Source organism: Tachypleus tridentatus, unplaced genomic scaffold (assembly GCF_004210375.1).
Source record: "Tachypleus tridentatus isolate NWPU-2018 unplaced genomic scaffold, ASM421037v1 tig00037735_pilon, whole genome shotgun sequence".
Classification (NCBI taxonomy): domain Eukaryota; kingdom Metazoa; phylum Arthropoda; class Merostomata; order Xiphosura; family Limulidae; genus Tachypleus; species Tachypleus tridentatus.
The window spans coordinates 18,302-39,295 of NW_027467875.1; the positions used below are offsets into that span (position 1 = coordinate 18,302).

Consider the following 20,994-nt stretch of genomic DNA (forward strand, 5'->3'; position numbering starts at 1 on the left):
CACTGTCCTTGTTTAAACATTTAACATTTAATTTTCTTCTTATTGATGAAAATGAATTAAATATTATAAGATATTCTGACTGTCATACATATTACTTTCTGATTTTGTTTGTGTAAAATTGCAAAATGTTACTCAAGGGCTATCAACACAAAATGTTAGTTGCCCCTAATTTTGAAATGGTTAACTGGAGGGAAGGTTGCTAGTGACCAGCACTCATAGCCGATTTTAGGAATATTCTTATCAAATGGTCGGATCTGTCCATCATTCTTATTATGCACTCACAGCTCCAAAGTGTGGAGCAGGATATGAATTGTGAATCAACCACTATGCCATGTCTGCCTCTACATTTTGTGACCCATCTGAAAAAATTGTGAACTTATACAATCTTTTTTATTTCAAATCCTTTAGTTATTTTGTGTAAATATGTTAATTGCATATAATGTTGTCATTATGTCATGTGAGTTAGAACAAAATGTAAACCATTTAAACAGAGAATTAACTTAAATTTATTGTAAATTATCTAAATCAAATAATAATTTCAAAAGTTACACACAAATAATTAAATATTTCAATCAGGATTTTGGCTAGTGTACAGAAATAATTTCCACAATATTTAAAGATAATACAATATAAATATATACACACTTTTTTTTATTTCTTGAAACACAAATTTGAAAAGATACATAAAACAAGGACATACAAATAATACAAGTTACAATTTTGTTTAATGACAGAATATGGTGGTCATTCTGTTGCACATACTCAGTTGCTGTTTGCACAGATATATAAAGCTTTCTTCCATCGTTTCACCAGATAATGCATACGATGAAGTGCTATAATAGCATATGCCACAGATCGAAATGATGACACAGGAGACAAAATAGTCTGGTGGTTATCAGTGGGTTCGTCAATAATTTTTGCAAGGAGGGCCATAGTTATAATTTCTGTGGTTTGAAATCCATTTAATAGATTTAGCAAATACTTCTTTTGGTAGACCAGTGACCTCCTGTAATTTTCAGCACGTCTGTATTTGCAATAAGCCTTGTAAAACTGTTGAAATGAAGAAAGTGAAATGTTATAAAACACATATTCTTAAATAGAAAAAAGATTTCTTAACCAATTATTCTTTAATAATTTAAGTTCTGATTTCTTTGGTTTCTTCTCACTTAGATCAACATAATGTTTTCACATTTGAAAACACATTAATTACTTGAAAATTGCTGAATTAAGGGTTGCATTCACTAATGGTTACAAACACGTAACATAGTTCTGTGACTGTTTACCCAAGGAAGTGGCAAGCTTATCTCAAAGGTGTCACAAAGTTGCATGAGTAATGTTATCTTATCTCTCTGAGTAAATGTTATTTGGAACAACTGATGATGTACATAACATTGGATTCTGGTATAATGAACTTTCAGCAAAAAACAGAATTCGTTTTGTTATGTTTCTGAGTAGACATAAAAGAATATCCCTTGTCCAGTGCAACTCATTTTGAAGAAAGATTTCTTTTACCCCAGCAGCCAGTTAAGTCACAGCAGAATTAAAGACTGACCAGTAGGTGAAACACTTAACTACATATATTTTTCACTGTAAATAGACTGTTTGTTCACTTAATTGTGTTACTGTCTTTTATCATCCATGTTTAATGTATTCTGTACATATCATTTCTGGAATTTGCATTTTGTAGACACTTTTAAACTTATCTGCTGAATATCAATGGTTCATACCACATATAAGGAGTAACTCTAACTTGTAATATTTTTCTTGCTACAGCATCTAAAAAAAATTAGGAGCATATAAAAGTATATTTGTGATACTAACGTGTATTTAAAACAACATAAATCTGATGTAGACAATAAAAGGGGACAAAAATTATAAATTGTTACATATAAAGTATATAATTATTTTGGGGCAAAGATATTCTAAATGTAACAATAACTGCTGCATAATAACTAAATGGCAAGTGACATGTAATCAGAAAAAAACTGATTTTTCCTTTTAGAAGAGCTATACCCTGAAAAGATAAAAGCCTATTTCTTTTAACAGAAAAATGACTAAATAACAAACAGTTTATAAGATTTGATGGAAGTGTTTTTTAACCAAAATTTATATATAGTACTTAAAAGTATAAATGTCGTATATCTCCTACACCCTGATGTAATAAACCACTGTATCTGTTTTGAATTCTTAATATATGCAGTATTCAGGTCCACTGATATCTGGTAAATAAATTAAAAGTATTGACAACATGCATATTCCAGAAATGGTATGTGCAAATTATGTCAAACATAATCATTACAAGAAAAAATCACTAACATGTGAATGGAAAAAGATCTTTATTCACAGTGAAAAATAATATGTTGCTAAGTATTTATCCAGCTACCTGCAACCTTTATATTCTACACTGACATCAACTGGCTGCTGAGATGAGGGACATCTTTATTTGTTAGGTGGAAAGCCCAGGGAAAATTTCTTATAAAATCGATAGAAATTGTAGAAGCAAAAATATTAGTTTTCTAAGATACTTTAAGAAAAAATGTACAACATAATTGATGAAAACAGTTTTAACTTTGAAAGATTCCACTTACATTACAAAAAAACAAGTAAAGGTTTATTAAAAAAAGCAAATTTATCAAATTATATCACAAAAATATTTTGAAATTTTCTTACATTATGTTACAGTCACACTGTAACAGTCATAAATTAACTGAGATGCTCCTACTTAAACAAACAATTTACAGTCTTTCAATTAGAAAGCATGTGATACACAAAAATATCACTTATATCTAAATAGAAGTTAATTAAAGGTCAATACATACCACATTTATGATATTTGCTAACAAGATTGATACACACAATTTTGTTTCTTCACACAAATATATTTTAATATGCAAAGAAAATTAATAAAACAACATAATTTATAATAACAGTTATTACAAGTGATGATTTACATACAACAGTTTTACAAACTTACAAATACTACTGAGTTTTATATTCAGCCTAGAACTGAATATTTTGTCAATGATTCAGGAAAATAATGAGCAAATTAATTCTGAATTGGTACTGTCACACCTTGCTTAAGCTGACTAGGTTGACCTTATCCCTCTGACTTTTACTGAGGAAGATATTTAATGTCCTTTAAGAAATACTGATGTCTGAAATTAATTCACTGATGTTGAACAGTTTCTAACATTTGAAATCTATGAATTTCCTGGTCCAATTCTGTAGTTTTTCAATTAATAGGTATTAATCACAATTACAGCTTCTGAGGTCTAGAGCACACTAACTGTAGCTGACTAATAATATTCTATTACTGTCTCTCAGATAGTTTTTATATGAATCACACTAGATAATAGAGCATTTCACAAGGTTCAAAGGCAACAGCATTTCACAATACAAATACTGTTGATTCTTATTCTCAAGAATCTTCTACAAATTCAGAGAACAGTCAGGACTTGCTCAATACATATTCAACAATATATGTCACATGCATCAAACTGAAACACACACGTGTATTAAACTTAACACATAATAAATCTGTTACACATGATGAGCAAGAAACTCAGGAAGAAATAGGATGGCATTCCCAGTAGGCACAAAATTTGACTATGATGTCATCACAATTTTACAGTTAGATTGTGATGTCATGCAATAAATAGATAACACCAGAAATTATGTTAACTATGCAATAAAATTGATGGGTCTACAATCACTGGAATAATTTTATCACCTTCCTGACAAGAGGAGTTTACATTAGCAAACCTCTAATCCTTTGGAACCTGCTCACTATTCAAGGGCGAACAAAAAATAGTAGAAAGTGGCTCACATATCCAATCTTTAATATCCTTCAAAACCCTTGGGGAAATGTTCAATGGCCAAGGAGCCTCATCATTTTCCTAAATTTCCCAATTTATAATTAACCAGCTCAAAATTAATTCAGTCATCTTCTTTAAACTTCCATTAGTAAAAACTAAAGAAAAAGCAAAACTAAATAACACAGCCATCTCACAATTATCATATTGTGATAATTTACCATCCTTTACCATCCCTCAAGGGTTTTCCCCTCATTCTGACATTTTGTTTACTTTTAATGTATTTAAATAAATCTTAACTGTTAATTTTTATATTTTCAACTAACCTTTCCTCATACATATTTTTAATGTCCTGAAATCCTGTTTCACTAACTTTCTTTATATTCTATGATCTTCCAAGTTTCCTGTCATACCAATCAATTCAAATTTCTTATATTCATGATGTTTTTCTTTAATTTTAACTCATTTGAGCTAACGTTTTTATAAGAAATGTGTTTATTTTGAATATTTAAAATTTATCTTTAAAAATTTTCCACAAGCAATCAGTCTTTTCATAAAACTCAGTTGCCTAATTCACAACAAATGATTCTTGTTGCATGCCTTCAAAGTTTACAATTTGTGACTAAAATAATATCATTCCTTATATCTATATGTAACAAAATATTGAAATTAATAAGAGCAATGATCACTTGTATTCAAATGTTCCCCAATTTCCACCCTTTCAATTATTTCTATATTTGAAGTCAACAATAAATCTAAAATAACATTGTTTCTGGTCAGTTCCTTGACTAATTGGTGAAGAAACCTATTCTTAACAATTTCCAAAAACCTTCCCCACAAATCATTAAGAGATAATCCTTTTTGGCATTCTGAGAGATGTATATACAAAGTTACTATATTGCAAAAGAAAATACATGTGTGATACAATATACCTTCTTATTTTTATCAACTACAGCATTTCCATTATTCTCATTTTCTGTGGTCTGAAGTAGCTTTTGAGTCTGATGACTTCACTCTCAGATTGATGAAGGGATTTCAGGATGTTGGATTGCTCTTTGACCCAACTAGCCCTTTCAATTTCAAGTGAATTGCACCTTCTACAATCCTATAAAGTAAATAAAATACACTGTCAATTGACTAAGAAAACAACAGTTTGATAAATGTACCTTCATTCTTATTTTTAAAAATATCAGAAAGTGCAACATTTTATATGTAAATATAATAATTTTATTTCCTAAGACATGTTATAGAATGAAAACAAAAATTATGCATATATATTTTTTTTTGGTATATAAGCACACCGTACATTCCTATTTTTTATTAATAGAGGCATTGTTCAAAAGTTTTATTTGTGCAGATGTGTATAGATTCCATGAAAGACACTGGTGAAGAAGGTCCTTTAACTATTTTTGTTCTAGTAACCTATTCTTCTGTGTCACTAACCTAGAGTAGCACAGTTTATCTTCATCTGGCAAATAAAGCTGCAAGGTTACCTGTATTATGTGATGTTAAGCACGTATCTTTTATACGAGCAGTCAACTGATCTCTTTTGATTATGCCCTCCTGATGCTTCATTGGGAATGACAATCAAGTGGGTAGTATTAATTGCTTTGGGTAAGTATGACATTAAACAGTTTATTAAGTAACATGAGATTCATGGAGTAACATCATCTCAACAGAATTAGTCTTACATATGATCTTATCTGAACAAGTAAAATGACTTCAAATTTAACTCTCATTGTGACAAGTAAAATACATTTTCACTAAGTTTATTTCATGTGCACTCAATTAACTAGAGAATAGAGAATTATTTTACAGTAAATATCTCAATGAATCTCCAGTAATTCTGTAGATCTATCTTGTCACTCTTAGTAAACATTTTTGTAAGTGGGATATTTTCACAACTGATTTTGAGAGGACTAACTAATCAGTACAGAAGAAATTAAAACTAATGTTCTTTAAAATGAGATATTAGCATTGTTAATTAAATATATTTAGAGAAAAACTTCATAACTGTTTCTGTTGGTTTCGTTTCATTCAAAGAGGTGACTTGAAGAGTGCTATTGAAGTCTGGAGCAAGAGATCTACCATGGAAAAAAGAAAAATCTAAGATTTCTTCCTATCCTTTAAAAACATTGACAAATTATAAGTATACTCCTAGTTAGCATGAAGAGACATGTTAATAACTACCAAAGAATGAAGAAAATAATAACAAATTTCATGGTTGATGACAATCAACAGAATTAATGTTACAATTATATAATTTTTCAAGTTACATATTATGAAAAAGCTGACAGTCTGATAAGAAATATGAAATAATAGTATTTAGAAAATGTAAGTAGCTGTAAACATTGAAAGCTTATTACTAAAGATATATACAAGTACCAGAAATTTTACATGTAACTAACCAAACAGCTGCAATCCAATTTAGATATATTTATGCTCATTTGCATTAAAATGAGCTGAGGATGGTAATTAATGTTTTTTATATCAGCAGTTTTGTCTAGTCATGGTCACAGCAAGAGAAACCTTAGTTATCATTTGTTTTAATTCTGCATCACAATTAGGCAATGAGATCTCGACACTTGCATTTGATTTACCACAAATATAGCATATACACTGCAGTAGAAACTTAATTTTAAGATATTAATATTATTGTTTCTGAAGAGAATTAATAAAAGTAAACACTTTCAGTTTGACAAGTTCATAACTTTTGCAATCAATGTGAAATAAGTTACAGGTTTCGAGAAGGTATTTAAATATCTTGCACTATAATAAAAAAACAACACATCCTCATATTTAGTGGGACTTATCAACAATTTATTAAAGAAGATGTAAAATACCAAGCACAAGTAATATTTTAATAATATTACTGTTTACAGTTATTAGACTTGAGTCATATTTTTGCAAATTATAATTACAGTAATAATAATGATAATAAGAGAACATCTTCATATCATACAGCCATAATATTCAGATAATTTACTAGGCCTAGTACAAACACAAAAGGGAAATGACTATCATCTATTAGTTTGGGTTAAATGACCTTATAAATTGATTGCTTCTAATAACTGCTTTGGAAACTGCAAAGAAATGTTTTTATAAAAATTTAACAATTGTCAAATGACAAGTTATCCAGTAACCAGCTTGCAAAGAGTAATTTATATGAGAATGAACCTTTAGGATATTTCACACACTTACATCTTTTTTTTTTGTTTGTTTGTTTACATTTGAGTGTTAAAGTGACAAAAGACAGCATGTGCAAGTCAGGGGTGAGGTTATGCACATGGCTAGTGCTGCAGTTTTTTAGTTTGTTTTATTTAAGTGCAGGATAGCCTAGCTTATTTATCATTAAACACAAAACTACACAATGGGCTATATGCAGCAACCAACATAGGTATCAAAATACAGTTTCTAGTGTTGTAAAGTACAGTCTGAAAGGCAGAATATATATAAGATGCCATCAAAGCAGTCTTGAGGGAAACCCCATTTCAACAGAGTGCACAGGGCAGGGGCAAAGAGACCTAACATTATCTGTACCCATCCATATTGTACATTTTAGGTAAATACTCCCCATGAGGCAACAATGGTCACAAGGTGGGTTCCAGCATTATTAGGTAAGGGATAGTAAGATCTAAGAATGTCGAGCAGTGAGCAGGTGAGGAAGTAAAAAAACAAATAACAATACTCATTTCACAAGAGCCTCTGAGCAGGATGGAGAATGGCAGATGGAAGGAGAAAGAAGTACTAAAAATGCCATATGATAGAAGTAATGTAACATATCTGGTCTACATGCTGATCTAAATGGTCTCATCCAGGGTTCAAACAATTATAAGAGACAAGAAAAACCTTGACAAACCTAATGGGAGGTGACATGATAAAATGAACAGTCATGAGAAATGAAGAAATACCATGGTAAGAAGGGGCAGTTCCAGTTAAATAAAGAATAGCTCAAACCAGGCTCAAAAACAGTCAGAGTTAAAATGGCTGTATAAAGAAATGGAAGCCAGAATGATGGGAAATAGAAATCCCATTTTCTTTTCATGTAGCTCAAGTTTTAGAGAGAAATGAGAGTTACAGAAATAAAATCAACTGATCTTTGTGATAAAGAGTAAAGGAGGTGTCCAATCCTAAGTCAGTAAATAGAATAAATTGTTATTGAGATGCTTGAAGATGCATAGAATGAGATGTAAGTTAAAAAAAGTCCAGACAAGAAAAAAGCTGAGGGGGGGTGGGGTGGAGTTTGACAACACAGGGACAGACCATGAGAAAGCATGTTCATGAGCTAAAGACTGTTAGCACAGGGAGTTCATACGTGTTTGGCTGAATTCCACAGGACCTGAGCTGACAGGAAGCACACAAGACAAGTCTTCTACATGAACAATAATTCCCAACCCTATGAAAGGGATAAAAGAATGAGGAACAGGACAGAGGACAAATCTGTGCAACTCCTGAAAAAGGGTAATTGTTACAGAATTTGTTGTTGGGTACGGAAGAAAATGAAAAAAAGACAAGCAGCTTCAAAATGAAATTTCAAAGAGTCTTGAACACCTTGAAAGATCTTGCAACCAACTAAATTCCCGAAACAAAGAAACCACAGTAACAAAGCAGTAAAATGGATCAAGATTAAAGTGTGGAACAAGTAGGAAAGAGCATCCCATAAAAAACTGTTGAGGTCCTAATAGACAGACTTTGAGAGAAGGTGAAGAAAAGACAAGTAGCAAAGGAGTTACATGATGGCAAAATGAAGACAAAGAGACTGAAGATAAATAAAACATAAAATAGAGCACCCCGAATAAGAAGACATTCTCGGGATTAAGGCTCAAGAACAACAAGAGTACCAAAAGCATAGGGAACAATAAAAGTACTGAAGATGAAGAGGCTAAAACTGATATGGAGAGCCCATTAGTTGGACAGAAAATCATCAGTATGAACACCAATGTTTGGGGAAGGATAGGAGAAAAGAAAGTCAGAAGAAGAAATGGGAAAAAACAAAGTCACATACCTGAGTAATTATAGACGTAAAGAAAAAAAAGACAGAAGTAGTGAGACACAAGACGACCAAACACCTGATGTGAAATGATGACAACATCGTTGACAAACAAAGTGTCTCTTGTTAACAATGAAACAGCAGGAGAAGAATCCTGGAGTGTTAGGGCCATTGGATATTGTAGAAACATCAATCTTTAAATCCATGGTGTGTGTGTGTGTGTGGGGGAAACTGAAGGTAATTGCCCAAAATTTCAATACTGCAAAATTTGAAAGCATCATAATATAAACACTAGCAGTGCAGAAGAAAGAATATGGACTACTGTGCATAGATAACGATACATTTGTGGAAGGTTAGAGTCTACACATGTAGCTTTTCTGAATTAAAACGTTTATATGATGTACTTTACAGATGTCATGAGGGAATAAAAAATATTATATTTAAACTACTGATAAAAATAATGTTCTGTAGTCAATATAACTAATATTTACAAGTTAGAACATAATGAATTTTGGTCATACATTTTATTCAATAACTTTGCATGTTTGGTTTTTGTAAACAAATATTTTCAGAGTAAGTGCAACTGTGCGTGCTTATAATTTTTTGCAGCAATTTTTCTGTCTTTAAAATCACAAGTAGGTTTTGTAAGAAAGAAAGAAAAAATATATACACACACAATATACCTATTTGTACTTGGACTTCTGAAGTTTTCAATATCAGGGGGTGTTGAAAACAGATAAGATATTCCACCTCCACTGGAGATCAACATTTCTTTAAGGTTCTTTGTAAAGTTGAAAACAAACTTTCTATTAAAACTGTAGCAGAGATGTATGACTTAACTTATATAACACTCCAAAAACCATGAAAGGACAAATAATGTACTAGAAGCCATTGGTAAAATTAAATGTCCTTTTTGCTCTGTTATAAACAGAAAACTAAAAATAATATGCAAAGTGCAAAGCTACAACACAAACATATTTCAAGTTTTCAGTTTTTTAAAATAATAGTTTAAAAATCATTGAACATAAAACAGAATAAAGAAGAGCTCTTATTAAGTAACAGATAAAAGTGCATGTAAGTATAAACTTGTCGTGTTCACTCTTAGAATTTGGTTTAAAATTTTTAATATCATTAGCAACCTTAAGCTTTCCATACCTCATTCTTTTCTTTTGATTCCACAGCCAACTGTAACTGGGTTACTTTCACACATTCTGTTTCAAGAGCTTGTAACAGAGCTGTAGAGTAAGCTTTTTCTTTTTCATAAGCTTCTCTGTTGGTAAGACAAAAACTTTTATATTCTTCTAAAAACTGTTCACGAAGCTTTTCCACTTCTTGTTTCAACTGCTCAACATATTTTTGTTTGAGCTTTTGCTTTTCACCACTTATGATGCTCTTACATTCCTCTTGAAATTTTAAAGTTCAAAACTATTTGTATCATTCAATGAATGCTTTTCATATTCAAGGGACTCTGAAACAGCATGCCCTGACTTTTCTTCACAAAAAAACTTGAGATTATTTATTATATTTTCAAGAGATTTTTCACTGACCTTTTTCAGTTCATTTGTTTCTTCAATATGTGCTTTTTTCATTATTTGTTTCTCACGTTCAAACTGTCTATTAAGGTTTTCTTTGATTGCTTCAATTTCTTCAGCATGAAGTTTCTGAAGTTCAGATTTTTCAACTTCCCAGTGTCTCCTCAGATCTTCTGCCAATCTCTGAAACTGTTCGTGGTGAGCCATCTGTACAGCAGATATATCATTCTGGAACTTAATGTTTAATTCATTTACTTCATTTTGATGACTAATATTAAGTGAATGACATTCAAATTTGAGCTTCTTTTCAAAGTCTTCCTGCAAAAGCTTGATACTTTCTTTATTATCCTTTTGAACAATCTCTCTTGCACGAAGAAAGTCATTTTTTAAAGACAAAATATGTTCTTGGTGGCAGTCATTTAATTGTTTTCTAAAGCTTTCAAGATTTTTAGTTTGTTGTCTTTCTGAGGCCTGAAGTTCATCATAATGTAAGTTTTGTAAAGTTTGTTTCTCATCAGCATGTAACTGTTGCAATATTCCAATTTTCTGCTTATATGAATTTTCAATCTTTTTCTATCTTCACCTTTTCTGTTTTAAACTGGTGTTTTAAATCTTTTCCATTTCACACATTTTAGTCTTGTATCTCTGTTCTATATCACTTTTTTCTTTCTCAAACTTTTGTTTGAGGTCAAATTCAGTTCTTTCATTTTCTGCATAAATTCTTTGCTGATATTTTGGCACTCTTCATCCATTTTGTTTTTCCAAATGTTTTCTGTATTTTTCAACTGCTGTTGACAAATTATTTCATTTTCAGCAATTTGTTTCACTAATACAGTATTTATGAGGTCAGGTGTTACTGCTCTACTTTCTTCTACATACTTCTTGAAGGATGATATACTTTCCTGGATAGTACCAATGATGCATAATAATAAAAAAGATCACATTAAAAGCCAGTAGTAAAGAATACTTTTAATATAAATATCTATATATAGCATGATTCAGGCAATACCTATAATTCCTGAAAATAATTTTTCTATTTCCTTCATGCAAAATTTGTTTATTCAACAGATCAAGAAATTAAGATATTTAATCTAATTTTTTCAATCTTGATTACTTAATATGACTCATCACTTAGAAATATTTTCTAAATCTACAGATACATTTGCAAAAGTACACTCTTTATCAAAGTTTCCTGAGGTAATAAGATGTTTGTGGCACAGAGTGTCCAAAAATAAATTAATATTAATTATTTTTTGACAAATGAATTGTTTCTTTATTCCACAACTCCAAGAAACACTTGGTTTGTTACAAAGAGATACCTTCAAACAGGATGGAACACCACCCCATGTTGCTTGAATTGTTAAAGATTTTAAGTGAAACTTTTTCAGTGTTGGACTGGTAGAGGAAAACCTATCAAACAGCCCTCTTGGACACACAATTGAACCCCTTTAAATTTTCACCTTTGAAATATTTTTGAAAACATAAGTCTACCGTAACAAATCAAAAGACCTTGAAAAACTGAAACATCAGATTTGTGAAGTTATCTTATCCATCCCTACTGCTGTGTTGGAAAATTTCTCAGAATTTGAAAGCAGAATTAAATTAATTTTAGAGAATAATTGAAGACTTGTAAAAGTACATTACCAATTAAAACTAAACTTTACAAGCCTAGTGCTTGTCTTTATATCAATTGTTATCTTAAATAACAATAAAGCATTCAACCGTTTTTTTTTGGTATATTCATTTTCAGACACCCGTATATGTATATCTTAAGTGTATTTTTGCTTACATCAAAAATGTATAAAACTACTTATTACTATCTGAAGAATGACTACAATGGCTGTGGATTTCATCTTTAAACAACATTCTGTTTGTAATGGGAGTTTACTTTGGTCTCCATAAAAAAATACGTTCTTTTCATGTTAGGTATGCACACCTGCCTATCTACTATTCTTAGTTTTAGTTTGAAAGAAACTTCAGCCAGATTTTTGTTTGGATTTGTTTTCTATTATTTCAGCAAGAAAGGTACCTTGTCTATCAACCAGTGACTGGAATATAACATCAATTTAGTTTTAACAGTTATCACAATAATTATAGAGGATGTGGAACCTGTGCTCTACCAAGGACTCTGCAATAGTTTAACTGCATTTTGTACATTTTTAAAAGAAAATTAATCCTAATTTATTCAACCAGAATATTGGCAAGAATGGGCAGGGTCCATTTTATTTCTACTCATGATAGTCCATGAGTGGTGGTCAATAATAACAATGTAATACCATGTGGTAGGTTTCTAGATGGCCTTATAAAACACCCCACTTCAACAGAATCTACCTGGGCAACACTTATCACAGAATGAGATCCAGTGAAAAACAGAGATATTGGGCTAAAAAAAATATATGATTGAGAAAAATACTCCATTCTGGTTATAGTCTAATAGATGCATTAAAAATATATTCATGTGGTATTTGAAAACACTCAGAAGAAGAAACTGCCAGATCAGGTAAGTAATAAGATAGGAAAGTATTAATAATAGTCTACATACTATCCCAGAGGATAGTCTTCCAGAGGATGATTAAGTTAGGTGGCTAATAACTTTGAGATATTATTAACCTGATCAAATGTGACATGCAGAAGATTCCTTTCCTGTAATGATAATCCATTTCAGGCTATGTGATTCAATATGATAAACCACCTCGTTAGGGTAATGGGAAATAGAAGGATCCTAATGAATGAACAATCAGTTCCTGGTACCTCAGAATGAGTTATTACAAGCTACTAAATACCTGAGGGCCCGTACAAGACATAACAAATGGTCATGATCAGAGCAGTAATAAAGGTGAGAAACAGCTGATAAATGGATTAGTGAAAAGGATATTTTCTCTTTCCTGCTTACCAGAGTCTTGTGAAGAAAAGACCGACAGGAGTCAAGAAGTACAAATGTGGCATGATAGAGTTCTATGTATATAGACTGCAAACAATTCTGAGAGATAATGTCCACAAGCATAATTTTAAAAAAAAGTGAAACAAAGAAAACAAAGGTAAGAGCTGAAAAGAAATTGAGAAAATGTATGTAAAACAACTGTAAAATTAAATTATGTAATTAAAAATGTCATTTGGGCTGAAGAATACTAAAGGATTTTAGCAAACCTGATAGAGCTCAGGATTCAAAAGCCTTCCAAACATTAAGAATAACTAAAAACAGTGGATAAGGATGCCTTATATGAAGCCACAGTTGATGAAGCAAGACCCTTCTCAAATACTCAACTCATAAAACAAGATATGGTAAATACTTTTGGGTGAAGAGGTTTGAAGTTCCTTTTAATACCACATTTATGATAAATATTCCATTTCTATTGATAAACGATTGTGGTTGGCAAATGGAGATGTACAGTTAAATACAGAGAAACCTTAGAAGTTAAATCCATATGCTGGGTAAAAAACTATAACTTCCAAGCATGAAGACTGAGTTTCTGACCATGTAGATGGAAAATGACTGTTCATGGTTGTCTCAACAGATACTGCCAGTGCAGAAATGATGGAGGTACACATTCATGCAGATACTGAAAACGTAGAAACAATGCTTGATTGAGCTGGCCAATATGGTGCAACCAAGAGAAGATGACAGAGAGTAGAATGAATCAATAGCCAAATTGAGGGAAAGATGTACAGTTGAAATCCTTTTCAGTCCTGAATGAATGTAACAACTGCCAATGCTTGAGGATGAGGTACTGGAAACCACAATAACTCCAGTTGAGAATTTCAATAAGTTACAATCTTCTCTCCAAGTACCATCGAAGTTCTGACCTTGAAGATAAGCTACCCTATCACTGAAGAGATGCATCTGTGAACAGATGGATCTAGGGAGGAGGTTGTGGAATGAATGCTTCAATATTTATGTTGTTGTGATCCAACCACCATTTGTAATCAATGAAGTTGCTCTTGGATAAGGAGACAGGATAATACAAAGAATAAGAATGCATGACCCACTGTTCATGCAGAAACTACTAAAAGGATCTCATATGTGTCCATCCCAAAAAAATGAGAGGCTTGAGAAGAATACCCTCATCTCCAAAAGTGAGAGAACCATCTCTGCAGTAAAAGAAAGATACACAAGTGAAAGCCTGATGGCTCTTTCCATGACTTGAAGCCTCACAGGAATTGGTTGTGCATGACTCAAGTGAGCATTGAAAAACACATCCAAATGCACGAGATATTGTGTCAGTGACCAAACAGATTTCTCCAGTCTAATAAAGAAGCCTGCTTCTGTGGCATCTGAAAGGAGAATGTGAGAGTGTTTTAAGCTAATTGAAGGGATGGAGCCAGTTGTCCATATAATGATGTGTGCACAGCCCCAAGGAATGCAGGTGATGAGAAAATGCTCAAACAACTTTGCAGAAGACATAAGGTGCTGATGCAAAACCAAATGCCAGAGACCTGAACTGCAGCATCTGACCCTTGTGCATGAACCTGAGAAACTTTTGTGAAGATTCTATCTATAACATAAAAGAGAAGCAGATATACCTGCACTAGCTAACACTGACCATGAGTAACAAATAAGGAGAGGGATTAGCACCATAAACACTTGGATACAACCTTTTAAAAATCCTAAAATAAAACTACTTTAATATGTTACTAAGACTTAAAACTAATTACACTTCTTCTGTACAAGAACATATTAATAAAACTTTTGTATGTTGTTTTCATACTGTAAGTCTATATAAATTACTTTCTCCATCAAATAATAATGAAATGACTTCTTATCCCTTATTGTTTCTCACAGTTGAGTCATTGGAGTTCTCCTGTTACATATTATTATTTATCCTGGAAGAGTTTCCAATTTATTATGTTATGTATGTTGCATATTACAATTTTAAAATATGCTGGAAATTTTAACTTAGAAGTAGTCAATAAAATGTTAATATGTATCAAATTTATTATACTTGCCAACAACATTGATACACAAAATTTTCCTTCTTAACACAAATATATATTTATACACAAAAAACAATACAATTTAAAATAATGATTATTACAAAAATTTTACAAACTCGCAAACAATATTCAGTCTTTTATCTGGTCTGGAATTGAATAGTTTATCGACAGTCTAAGACCATGAAGGACAAATTACTTTTATGTTGATGGACAAATAAACTTCACTTGATGAAAATGCTCGCTAGCTCTTTACTTGTTTGGCCTAAAGCAGTTTACAAGCTTTCCTTTCACAAAGGAAGACAACAGAGATATCTATTGTCTTCATAGAAATACTAACCTCAAAGTTAATTCTCTGAAGTTGAATGGTTCATAATGTTCAAAGTCTATAAATGTTCTTGACCACATTCTGTAGTTTTCCAATTAATAAGTGTCAATGGCAATTATAACTTCTGAATCTCATAGCATACTGACTACAGCTGGCCAATAATATTCTATTACTGTGTCTCAGCTGGCATTTATACCAATTAGGCAAGATTCTAGAACATTCAACAACATTCCAAGACACACTAGTACTATAATAAAACATGTATTGTTGATTCTTGCTCTTGAGAATCTTCTACAAATTTATAGGAGAAGCAGGACTTGCACAATATACATCACATGCATCAAACTGAAACAAACACAGGTTTTAAAATAAATGTGTAATGGTAAATCCATTACATATCCTTCTTTTAGAGAATTAAAAATTGATATTACACAATTTTTTAACTAAAATATTTGATATACATATACATAAGAAGTAACCATACGGAACTTTCTCCAGTTGATTCTTTGGGGGTGCATGTTTAAATAGTGATTTGAACTTTGGATCCTTTTCTTGCTCAACGACAAGTTTACTTCCAGCTGAGCTTCACAGGTGAACCAGATCTCTTATGTTTTCACTGTCATTCATTAAGTAATTCTCCCACTGATAATTAATTGATCACTGTTTTTTCAGCTAGATAACCATTTTGAATTTGGCAACAACTCTTCCCCCAGCCAAATCTTTTTCCAACAATAGTGATAAACCCTCAATTGGGAGAGTAGGTTTTACTCCATCAACAAATGGTCCTGAAACTAGGTCTGATGCTAATAAATGTTATAAAAGGAACATCAACAAAGCCAACCTCAATACCCTGAGCAATAACAGACTCACCAGTGGCAAAACTCAAATTTAAAGCCAATACACCCTCTAAGAATAATGACTGAGTAACTCCAGTATCATTTAAAATACATGTGGGTATAAGATTAGCAGTATCCTATGCCAAATACACAGAACCAACAGACACAAAACACTTATATTTCTCCATAACTACATAAGCCTTTCTGTTAGTGACCAAATCAACAACATCAGGTGATCTGGAGAAACCATATCAATACATGGACGTGAACATACTGAATGCTGCTTTCTTTTCATTTTATTTTTCAAACTGCCAAAATCAAACATGACAGGATTTTACAGAAATGGCAGAGAGACCTTGATGATTCTGTGTGTCTGAAGAATTTGAATTAGAGAAGTTGGAATTTGTTTTAAAATTCTCAACCTTAGTGAATTGAAGAGGTACAGGTTTTTACTGAGCTGGAAGGAACTTCTTTTCATGAAAACTGGTATTATGTGTATAAGTGTAATCACTGGAAAGAGCAGCTGCTTCTTATAGTGTTTCAACTTTCTTTTCATTAAAGTAAGTTTTCAGGTCATCACTAGTACAGCATTTAAATTCTGCAATTAAACATAGTTGTCTTAATTTCTAAAACTTTGTTGCCAAAATGCACAATATTACATCATCAATCAAAATAATTATCTTTTTCATGGGCAAACTCCACAGAGGTTTGATTATCTTGCTTGTGGTAACTTCAACTTTTGACAACAAGCTCCTTTACTAACTTGTATGCTTTGAGAATAGCTTCTTTAATCTTATCATAATTAGTGCAATCTTGTGGAGTGGCATATGCTTCTTGTGCTTTACCAGTCAAAACACTCTGTAACAATAATGATCACTTTTTGGTGGGTTATTCCATGGCTTGGGCAATGTTGTAAAAACATTGGAAGCATTTTTCAACTTCATTTTCAGACACCAGGGTATTCGTCTGATGCTTCCCCAAACAAAAAATCATCAGACTAATATTTCAACAATATGCTTTTAGTTCATTTTTTCTCATGGTATTTTAACTTCTAATTCTCTGATTTTGGTAATTTCAAGCAATTATCTTTTGTTATGTTTTCTCATTGTTCGAAGAAGGGTGATTCAAGAAAACCTTGATAATCGGACATGATATAATCTTGTTGGCACTAATAAATATAAATTGAATTAGGATTTTTATTTTAATTTAGAACAAATATTGTCTCTGATTCAGTTCCTAGACAAGCATCCATATTATGTTACATGTCATAATTTATCTAAGATGAGTCTAATTTATTATGCTATATACATTATATATTATGATTTGAAATAGCTGGAAATTTTGATTATGAAGTTACTTAAATGTTCCATGTATCAAATTTATGAAACTTACCAACAAGATTGACACATACAATTTTCTTTCTTATGACAAATTTTGTTTAATATAAAAAAAGTAAATAATACTGACTGACATTGAACTGAATATCTCAGTAATAACTCATTCAATCTGACACTTATACAGTACTCTTATTTCTATAAAATACAAGAAACGTCTAGATTTCAAGGTTGCCTTAACTTTCATGAACTTCTAGATATTACATCGTCATGATATCATAACAAATTCCTTCTAAAATACTAAAGATGTATATATGTAAACCATCTCTCATAATCATGTACTGATTTTTACATAAAAGTTGAAATTCCTAAACACCTGTATTATTAGATTATTAATTTCACAATAGGTCATACAGAAATACAGTGAAAACTGCAGTAAAGATAACAAAATGTACCTGGGAGTTTCTCATACATTCTACTTCTTCAAGGAGAGTGTTGATTTGAATTTGAAGCTGGGCATTCTCCTTTTTCATCTCTGCAAGGTCACCATCCTTTTGAATTATTTGGGCACTAAGCTGGAAAATTTTGTGTTGATATGATTCATAACTTTTCTGATGGTCTTTCAATTCCACTTCTTTTTTAGCCATTACTCTGTCCTTCTTTAGTAGATAACTTTGTTTATCTTCTAAAGTTCCTTGTAACTCTTTGATCTTATAATGCAAAAAATATAAGAAACATGTATATCAGCACTTTGTGAGTATCATAAAAATAGTGTACAGTATGCTATGAAAAATATGTATTTTGTTAACAGGAAACATTTTCAAAGTTAACTGGAGAGCCCACAAACAGCTGAAAATGCCAAATCCGGACATGCTGTATCATGTTTAAAGATTTTCAAAAATGAATTTAACCATTTTTAATTACACAAAAGACTGGAAGTTGTTAAGCATTTTTTTGCCAATGTTGTGTTGGCTGATGAAGCACATTTCACTCATTCTGAAATTGTCAACACATCCAACTGTATTATCTGGTTAGAAACTAATCCATATGTAATATGGGTGAAGCAATGAATGTGATGTTACTTTTTCTGATCTCTGATAACTTCACTTAACTAGGTGTTCATAACTTCTCCCCATATGGGTTATAACAAGTCCAACCTGTCTCCTTATATTTCTTTTGTAATTATACACAACAAGACTGGAGTAAAGCCCTCTATGGATGTTATACACTCTACCATTCTCTGAGTGCTGCTTTAATGCTGTACCCTATGGTATCATGCATTACTAGCTTACCTGTCTGCAAACTTGTCAGTTTAATGTTGGTTAAATGAACTGCACTGCAATCAAAAGAGCCATTTATACCAATTAGAAATAAATCAAAGTGGAACCTCTGGTGACAACATGACACTTACTTCCACGTAATACTCATTATAACCCTATATAATTTCAACTCCCAATACCATGCTATTTGTGAAATATGTGCTGAACTGTGACACTTTCTTTGTAATCACCTTGAACTCCAATAAATGACTTTTACATGCACACTTAGTGCAGATTACTCATAACAAATTATAGCATATTATGTATCTAGCTGCTGTTGTCTGTTTCATTAAAACAATAACAAAAGGCAAACACAGTTCAAACAAACATGTCAATGCACTGTATTAAGGTTAAAATGCATTTTAACTGATTTTCAGTAAAAGCTAGATGAAAGTATGATCTTGTATTGTACAAAGATCTATATACTGATACAAATTAAAGAATGTGTACTACAAGTCTAAAGTTACACCAATGACAAAAAAAAAAAATTCTCGAATCACACCATGTTAGCACTTTGAACCACTTTGGGCTTCATTTCTGCAAATTCTTCTCTCAACTGGTGTATTTGTTCACGTAATTTATCAATTCCCTCATCTTTTTCTCTCAAATACATCTTGGCATAACGAGAGAGAGATGTATTCTCTCCTCTGGGGTCTGTAGCCTGAAAATTAAACAATGGAAACACTTATAGTATACATATATTATTCTTAATTCTAGACCAAATGTCAGAGATTGCTATGAGCCAATGGCAAAAGTCATATATTTTAAAATCTTGTTGAATTCTATGAGTATATAACACTGTCATTAGATTTTCAGCCACAGTCAGAATTCTATGCTCCCTTTAAAGTTCCAAAAATATTAATTAAATTTCTTTACATATATATATATATACAAGTTGAATATCAGTTAAAATTTAAATCATCAACACAATCATCTAAAAAAAATTTACTATTGCAACAAAGACAGAACATGGTCAAGAAGAAGTTTGGGAAACATTTCTTTTCCATAAATAAAAATTATATATAAAAACATTCACTAATTTATACTATTATTGTTGGGGCCTGTAATGGCCAAGCGCATTGAGGCATGCGACTCGTAATCCGAGGGTCGCGCGTTTGAATCCCCGTCGCGCCAAACATCCTCGCCCTTTCAGCCGTGGGGGCGTTATAATGTGACAGTCAATCCCACTATTCGTTGGTAAAAGAGTAGCCCAAGAGTTGGCGATGGGTGGTAATGACTAGCTACCCTCCCTCTAGTCTTATACTGCTAAATTAGGGACAGCTAGCACGGATAGCCCTCGAGTAGCTTTGTGCGAAATTCAAAACAACGAAACTGTTATAGTTTATGGCAAAATATGGAATGGTCAAGCATGTTGGCTACTTCTTTTGAAATTAATATAAATCAGACATAATTTTGTGAATCACACACACTTACGTTAGAATGTTCACTATAACCTTTTGGAACAAGCCATCTCGTTAGCTGGTTAGTTTGGCGTTTAATAATGACATGAGCCATGTTAAGCCTAATTTCTGGAATGGTGTAAATTTAAAGCTCAATATATTACAAAATAATAGGCTTAGTAAAACTTTTGATTTATTAAAAACGTGCGAAGGATGGTAATGTTTGTAATATGACCAACAGTTTTTTTTTTTCCTTTTAAACTGAAACTAATATTTTTTTATTTTCTGGAAATTATCACGAGCGAGCAGTCACATTTAAATCACATTCATCAAAGCCGTTATAAACGTTCTATGTTGCTAAGCAACCGCATATTATAAAATATAACAATACGATAAGTGTTGTAGCCAAACAAATGTAGCTAGGAACTCCCAATATTTTACTAAATCTAAAAGAAAAATTTATATACTTTTTAAAATTAACGAATGATTAAGTAATCTATTTTTTTAAACACCT

General features: G+C 31.7%; 1 protein-coding gene and 1 long non-coding RNA gene across 4 annotated transcripts; one reads left to right on the forward strand and one right to left on the reverse strand.

The window, feature by feature from the left end:
• Window positions 1-634: 634 nt before the first annotated feature.
• Window positions 635-20,768, reverse strand: LOC143243728 (uncharacterized). Of its 3 annotated transcripts, none has more exons than XM_076487370.1 (7): window positions 20,515-20,768; window positions 19,583-19,741; window positions 18,217-18,471; window positions 9,477-9,583; window positions 5,827-5,896; window positions 4,745-4,917; window positions 635-1,050 (listed from the first exon to the last, which is right to left on the reverse strand). In XM_076487370.1, the coding sequence occupies exons 1-6, from the start codon at window positions 20,593-20,595 to the stop codon at window positions 4,762-4,764; spliced, it is 828 nt and encodes a 275-aa protein (XP_076343485.1). In that variant the 5' UTR covers window positions 20,596-20,768; the 3' UTR covers window positions 635-1,050; window positions 4,745-4,761. The 3 variants fall into 3 exon arrangements, with proteins under 3 accessions (XP_076343485.1, XP_076343486.1, XP_076343484.1); XM_076487371.1 differs by having other exon boundaries at window positions 9,486-9,583; window positions 20,515-20,761; XM_076487369.1 differs by lacking the exon at window positions 4,745-4,917 and having other exon boundaries at window positions 9,486-9,583; window positions 20,515-20,762.
• Window positions 4,806-6,283, forward strand: LOC143243729 (uncharacterized). The gene is made up of 2 exons (XR_013024744.1): window positions 4,806-4,924; window positions 5,856-6,283. It is a non-coding gene; the product is annotated as an uncharacterized LOC143243729 (long non-coding RNA).
• Window positions 20,769-20,994: the final 226 nt, after the last annotated feature.